Source organism: Lupinus angustifolius, chromosome LG09 (genome assembly GCF_001865875.1).
Source record: "Lupinus angustifolius cultivar Tanjil chromosome LG09, LupAngTanjil_v1.0, whole genome shotgun sequence".
Taxonomy (NCBI): domain Eukaryota; kingdom Viridiplantae; phylum Streptophyta; class Magnoliopsida; order Fabales; family Fabaceae; genus Lupinus; species Lupinus angustifolius.
In genome coordinates this window covers 9930187-9938727 of record NC_032017.1, presented here as the reverse complement: position 1 = coordinate 9938727, position 8541 = coordinate 9930187, and the positions used below count along the sequence as shown (strand labels likewise).

The 8541-nt window shown below is 27.0% G+C and overlaps 1 protein-coding gene across 1 annotated transcript; it reads right to left on the bottom strand.

Annotated features, from left to right (window-relative positions):
* Window positions 2090–4794, bottom strand: LOC109355797 (metallothiol transferase FosB-like). Its single transcript, XM_019599018.1, has 3 exons — window positions 4502–4794; window positions 4029–4134; window positions 2090–2525 (listed from the first exon to the last, which is right to left on the bottom strand). Exons 1-3 carry the CDS (start codon window positions 4654–4656, stop codon window positions 2271–2273), a joined length of 516 nt encoding a protein of 171 aa, XP_019454563.1. The 5' UTR covers window positions 4657–4794; the 3' UTR covers window positions 2090–2270.

Below are 8541 nucleotides of genomic sequence, written 5' to 3'. Positions count from 1 at the left end.
TGTATTATATATTGTAATTTGCACTTAAATATATATTCTTTTGAGGTAATTGTTCAATCTTAAAGAAAGAATGCATATACAATTGTATTCATCAAGAATAGAGTCTTGATATATTCACTTAATTTTATTCAACTGCAAATTACAATATATAATACAACTTAATATGTAGAATACATACACATTACAAACAATAGAAAAGCGGGTTGATAGGCACGGTAACACGCTAGTACTATATAAAGGCAAAACATGGTGTAATCACCACCATGACATAATTTATATATTTATATTTTGCCCTTCAAAATTTTAATTTAAAAAAACCCATATAATCCTATATAACCACTTCAAATATATTAACTATAAGTTGCATATCTATATCTATACTACTTCATAAAGGAAAAACCTAACCTAACTTTCATGAAATTATTTTTTGGTTTTTCTATTTCATATTTTATAACTTCTAATTTTATTGTATAAGTTATACTTTCATCTTTATATATACTTATACTACTAAACATTTATTTCATATTTTATAACTTCTAATTTCATCGATATATATATTAATAAACATTTATTTCATATTTTATAACTTTCTAATTTTATTTTATTATTTCTAATTTCATTTTTATATATACTTATACCAATAAACATTTATTTCATATTTTATAACTTCTAATTTCATTTTATAACTTCTAATTTCATTTTATAACTTCGAATTTTATGTTTACTAGCATGTTGACAGACACTACCGTGCATGTCAACCCGTTTTCCTATTGTTTGTAATGTGTATTCTACATATTAAGTTGTATTATATATTGTAATTTGCAGTTGAATATATATTTGTTTGAGGTAATTGTTCAATCTTAAGGAAAGGATACATATACAATTGTGTTCATCAAGAATAAAGTATTGATATCTTCACTTAGTTTTATTTTCTAGCGTGTTAACAGGCACTACCAGATCTGTCAACCCAATTTCCTATCGTTTGTAATGTGCATTCTACATATAAAAGTGATTTTTTATCTAATTAATTAAAATCTATTGAGTAAATCTATTACATTGGTCGCAATATATATCCATTAAATTAAAAAAATAGGAATGCATGAAATATATTGCATTGGTCACAATATACGCCATTGAGTAAAGAATATGTGAATATTTGACATTTTAAACATTCAGACTACACGTTACAAACAATATGAAAGCGGGTTGACAGACACAGTAGTACATATCAACACGCTAGAAAATAAAATTAAGTGTAGATATCAAGACTCTATTCTTGATGAATACAATTATATATGCATCATTTCTTTAAGATTGAACAATTACCTCAAAGGAAAATATATTCAACTGCAAATTACAATATATAATACAACTTAATATGTAGAATACACATTACAAACAATAGGAAAACGAGTTGGCATGCACGGTAGTACCTGTCAACACGCTAATAATAATAATAATAATAATAATAATAATAATAATAATAATAATAATAATAATAATAATAATAATAATAATAATAATAATAATAATAATAATAATAATAATAATAATAATAATAATAATAATAATAATAATAATAATAATAATAATAATAATAATAATAATAATAATAATAATAATAATAATAATAATAATAATAATAATAATAATAATCTATATATAACCTAATGTTTCTCTCAACCCAATATATGTTTCATATTAATTGGTTAACTATTTCCTATTTCTTACATTATATAATTATAGTCTTTTAATGTAAAATATGAATGTTCAATTTAAAAAATTGAACATTATACCAATTGGATAAATTAAACAGATTACAAATATTTAGCATAAAATATTATATTTGACAATTTTGAGATATAAATTACATATTATAAATGATAAGAAAGCGGGTTGGCGGGCACGACAGGGTCTGTCAACACGCTAATAATAATAATAATAATAATAATATGATAATAATAATAACACCTCCTGTTTAGTACCAAGTCATGATGGTCCACTATAACTAAAAAGGTTACCAAAGTGCTTAGCCCCTTAATTAAAGTGAGACAACCATAAAAACAAACACCACTTCTATAAACCCAAATGTTGCAAAAAGACAACACTGTTTTTTCATTACTAACATTTGGTGAATTTTTTATTATCAAATCAAAATCCAACACCAATAATAACACCTTAAAAGCTAATCATCATTAAAATAACTTTTTTTCTTTTTCTTCTCCTAATGATACATTTAATAACTCATAGAAATGATGAATAGTGTAACTTCATAAGTGCTTAACCATCTTAATCTGATTCTGATTCTGCATAATCTGAAGATTGACACGTGAGCATGCTCTTGCAACTTCACCAACTAATGGAATCACAGGAAGACTATCACAGTTACATATCTCAATCATGAAACCATCTGGGTCATGGAAAAAAAGCTGATCCACTTGGATTCCACCTTCTTCTACTGTTGCTCTCACATAATCGATTTCCATCTCTTTCAGCTTTTTTTCTACTGCTCCCATACTCTCACACTTTCCTCAAACCAATAAACAACAAATTTATTTCAAATATATATATACAAACAACACTAACTTTTAAGTCCCTCCCATACAAAGAAACCAAAAAAAATCAAAAAATTAAAATTAAAATATGCTATGTTAATTAAAAAATTAAAGGTTTATTATTTTTCCTGATTTTACTTCAAAATCATTGATTCGAGACATAATTTCGAATATTATTTAATAAATCCTTGTTTAAAAAACATAAATCCCCTACACATATATGTACAAGAATTTCTTGTATCAACCCATGTCACAAATCATGTCTCTTACCAAAAAAAAGATGACTTGTCAATTAAAATATTAAACATTCATTATTTTTATGTTTCTACTTCAATATTATTGGTGCGAGACATAGTTTAGAACAACATATTCTTATTCCACACAAGAAATTTAGTTCGGATCTTATTATTTTAACCATTACATGTAGAATTAAAAAATTAAAAGAGTGTCTACTTATCACTATAGAAAGTTGTGTATATATATCCAAATCTACTAGTATTTTGTATATTTATAAAAAAATAAGAAATAATAGTAAATGTTGATTCATCATATGGAAAATATCTATTTACTAATAACATTTGTACACGTGGAAAACATGTGTGCAACGAGTTTCTTGCTTGTGTTTGTCGTTTTGTCCAAGCCAAGAAAGAAACAAGTGAAATAATTCATCCTTAAGTGATATGCTAACAATTTTGTCAATGGTTGATGTCACATTTTTTGTATATATCTTCATCATATTCTTTAAAAAAAATCGTGTAATAAGTCTTATAATATTAGAGTAAATAAGTATCCTTACTATTTTATATATGCATATAGATTGATTTTATTATGATACCAAAAGTACAAGATTGATTTTATTATGAGGTTCTTTAAATTGGCAAAATATAACTATAAAGAAGACTAAGAACAATAAAAAGTTTAGAATCTCACATAAATTGATATCTCATTCTAAATATGATATTAGATATTTTTTCAATTAATCCATAGTCATAATTTCACCTATTTGGGGTTACAATTCAATATCGTGTTAGCCGAATTGACTAGATTGTGGAAATTGAAATATGAAACCTTACTTACTATATACGTAAGTAGTATGTTTTGTATGCACTCCTTTGTTTTTAAACTATAGATTCTTCAATATTTTGGCACTTAGGTATAAAAGTGTTTGTTATTTAAAACATTTTATTTAATATTACATTTATTATATATTTTGACATCATCAATGTTGTTACCAGCTATTTGATCTTATCTCAAAGTTGTTATTTTTTACCAATTTGAATAAACTTCTATTGAATTGGTAGCTTAGTGGAGAAGAGAATCTCTCTATTACTTTTGTTCTATTTAGTAAAAGCTAATTTTCGAATATATTGTGTACAAACCAATTTTTAAATTCTAAAATTTGCTAAGAAAATTATCCTATGGAATCAACAAAAATCTATATAACATAGAAAAACATATGATGAAAAATGTTACCTGAAAAGATATGTGATTATCTTTTGGATTAATTTCCTTCTTCACTGGCAAGTTCTCTGGGTGTTCTGCTTCTAACAAATGAATTCCAATTCCATACCCAAATAGCCTAAAAAATTTACAACAAAGAAAAACATCAAACCCACTACTTAGGAAAAATAAAATAAAATATCAAATTAATATTGAAGCATGTTTATGTGCTTTCCTAATCATAAAAGCCCTCTTCACTGTATATTTTCAATTAAAAAATAAAAAATCCGTGTTGGCATATTATGTAAAGTATCAACAAGTTGTTGGGTGTAAGGCCTAATTAGTTCCCTAGAATGATAAGAAAGTTAAAAATTCGATTTCTAAGAGGAATACTTATTAAGAGGTGTATACACATATCCCGAAAGAGATTAGTTTCTATGTCAAAAAAGTTGAGGAATATTAAAAAAATAGTATGTAAAGTATTATGATCATGTAAATGAAATTACCAAGCCCCATCAAAATTAAAAGAACCAGGCCTCCTAATTGGAAAAAAACCAAGAACATTTTGGTAGAAGTCCATAGATTCTTCAACTGATCTACATATAAGAGAGATGTGGTTCACAGATTTAAGGTGCAAAGGGTTTCCCACACTTTCCTTCATTTTTCTTCAGAAAATTAACTCAAACCACCAAATTGAACAAGAAGAAAATGAAAATCCAAAGACCAAAATTGAAACTTTAGATAGAAAAATTAATGTGAGAAGAAAGATGAAAGAGAAAGAGGTCACGGAAATATGAACTACAAGAAAATTGGGGTGGTGATCTATATAGAGGCCAAGAAGTGTTTAGCGTGTGACACGTGTCCGTATATATTGTACGTGTCAGATACGTATTTTTCTCTGTCATATATATTAACTAATAGAGATAATAGATTTATGTTGTGTTAGATCATGTCTCATATGATGTTCTATGCGAACCATAATTAAAAAACAATGATAATAATGAAAGATAAAAATTTATAATTGACATAAATATTTTTTCATTAGTATAATAAGAAGACAGTGTATGAAACAAGATCCAAGACAACATATATTCACATCAGGTGCATTGGGGATTAGGATCAAACCAAATTTTGTCTGGGGCCGGGACACGTCATCTTGCAGGTTCTATATTTATTTTGTGGCTGTGATTTTCAAGGATTAATCCTAGTTTATGTTCTCAATCTTAGCTTAAAAGCTATTTTAGAAATAGGACTTAAGGGATGAAAATGGTTATTTGGATATGAGACTATCAATTGGTAATAATACATGTAATAGATTGGATCTGTGTTTTTAGATAAGCAGATAGTTAGTACCAAAGATATTAAAATCTATTGTGGAATAGGTTCAGTTTGAGTATTAAGGTAGTCGGACCCACAATACCCAAATTCATCTCAATTCCTATATATATCCAAAGTAATATTTCTAAAACATATTTTCTTTGTTAATTCATAAATTTGATATACTGTTATATTTTATTGATATTACCAAGTGATATTTTTACCCTTTTTGGATAAGGAACTAATATATTTTAGGGTGTGTGATTGTCCCTCCCAACAAACGTCGTTTTCAAGATTCGAACCATTGACCTTTTATGTTAATAGAGAAGTCTCCAATGTTTGATATAGTTTATTATCTTATTTTAAATTATATTATTTTAGCAAAAAGATTTATATTTAAGTGACAATTTAAATTTTTGCATTTATATTTTAATTATGGTTTATAATTTATATTTTGATTTTCTTTTAATTTTAATTATGGCTTATAATTACATAAGTTGATTGGATTTTTTTTAATATTTTCTGAGTTTCTATGTATCTGCAAATCCAATGGGTACTCAAAGACACACATGTAGAACACCCAACGTATATCAACACAAGTTTGAGCGGGTCTAGATCCCAAAATAGCAGAATAGTCGACTTTAGGTAATACACTACTCAAACTCACCTATCCAAATTGACATCCAAGACTCTACATTTTTCCATAAATATGATATTATAATTTTGCATGAGATGTAGAATCTAATTTTTCTTATCTTCTTCATTCTTAGGATGCCATCATTTTCAGTTCTCTTAGATACAGTTTATTAATGTGTTTACATGGGTCACTTTATATTGTTTTTATCTATGAAGCATAGATACGGATACGTGTATCGGATACGATACATATCCGATACATCAATACGCATTTTTTCTAAAATGTAGGATACGGTACGTTCAGGGATACGCGTATAAATTAATAAAAAATACATAAAATATGATAAAATTATAAGTGTAAATCAAAATATTATCTCCTATCCTCTTTCTTCTCTTCTAAATAAAGGTAAGCCCTTTATTTATATTCTCTATTAATACTCACACATCCTCTTCTCTTTATAAACATACTAAGCGAAAAGAAACTAAGAAGTAAGAAAGTAAACATTTTTCTGTTTGCTCTTCACAACATACCTATGGCGGTAGAGGCAGTAACACTAAGCACCGGCTGACGACGTTAAGGATCGGAAAGTACCAGCTATTCGAGGGTCAATGTGGTGTGATGGTAAGTTGGTATGATATGACCTTTAAATAAGTGAGTGTTTATTAAAACAAATCTATCTTATCATAAAAATGAGTCTATATATCCTGTATTTTATTGAAAATGAATCTACATATCCTATATTTTATTGAAAACAAATTCGATACATGTCTTGATATTTATTTTAATTTTTTAATTTTTTTATTTTTGGATACTCTATGGACACATATCCTTCGCGAATCTGAGCGTATCCGTGTTTGATACGTGTCAGACACTGACACATGAGAGTATTTGGCGAATCCGTGCTTTATAGGTTTTTATTACAAAGGAATAAAAAAAGTAATTCAGATCGAATAATTTAACATGATTAAATTGAATAAATGTAGAAGATTGTTGATTAAAGAAAAAATTACGTATGAAAAAATATACATACAGAAGTTTAGACAAGCAAATTAATGAAAGATGTTAACATGTTAACAATGTTGAAATTATAATTTTTTGTATAATTATATGAAATATGTTGAGGGAAAATGTAAAGACCTAAACATGAAAGATGATTCAAAGTTGTAAGAGAGAAACGAAGAGTGAAAGAATAAATGAGAATTAATTTTATTGGATGTTTTGAATGACTTGTTATAATAATTTTGTGAAAGCTTGAATGACAGAAGAAATACCTCCTTTTGTTTCCATGCGCCCAAAAATGGAGATGTTCATTGTTATATTATCACTCATCCATTTCATTAATAATAACAAGATAGTAGATAGCAAGGTGAATTCTTATTAGCTCTTGCATTAATAACAATTTCTCCATATATGACGTTTTCCACAAATATCATCATATCAATATAATCATGTGCATTATATTAATTAAATTAGGAAGACTTATGGGAGAATATAGTCACCATGGAAACAAGACAACAGTAATAACAGTTAATCAGTTAATCGATTAACTGAGTAAATGTTAATCGATCAACACAACTGTTAATCGATTAATTGGTTAGAAAATTAAGTGAAACATTGGTTGAACAATTATTGTAATTGACACATTTTACACATTTTACACATGTTAGAAACGTTTAACAACATGTGTTTATTAGCTTGTTAGAGAGTTAGTTAGGTTAGTTGCATTGCTTGCTTTACATAACATTATATATAAACAACACTTTCTTAAATCATTTCAATACAATAAAAAATACACAAATATTCATTTTACGCTTCCGCAATATTTTCGCAATAAGACTAATTCAGAAGAACGAACTGGACCAAAAAATTTCAATATATTATGTGAGCACATGATTACCAACATAGTTAATTCCAGAGGAACTAAACCTTTACATTAACGTATCATTAATATGAATAGTTATTAGAGAACTTGGCCTTTTTATATTTATAGATAGATTATAATTGTATAAATATACTTCATTAGTGAAGATAGTTCCCTAAGAAATAGATTTTTAATATTTTCTGAATTTCTGTTTATAAATGTATAAACTGTACCAAATTTTTTAATATTTATTTTTTTTAATTGCTATTTACCTAATGAATGTTATAACACCTCAGTCCTGACATACGACTTACAGATCTATGAATATACTGAACGTGTGACTCACAAACTTAAATATGTCATGCAATATTTTATTCCCAAAAGGGAGGCTCCCACAATTAGAATTTATGACACCAGGGACAAATAGTCGTTGTTGTAATAGTCGCCACCACCGATAAGCTACAGTAGTAGCTTAGTGGTAGCGACTCTTTGGAACAATGGCTATTTCTCTTGGAGACTCCTTTTAAGGGAATTAAATATTGCATAGAGATTTAAGCTTGTGGGCAACACACTCTGCCTATTCATGATCTCAGGATCATATGTAACAGCTGAGATATTACAATCCTAAATATCAGACTCAACTAATACCATATTAATCTAAAGTGATTACAAGTCCAAATATAAATAAATGAAACAGGTCCGAATTCAGACCCATTATCATCCCTATTTGT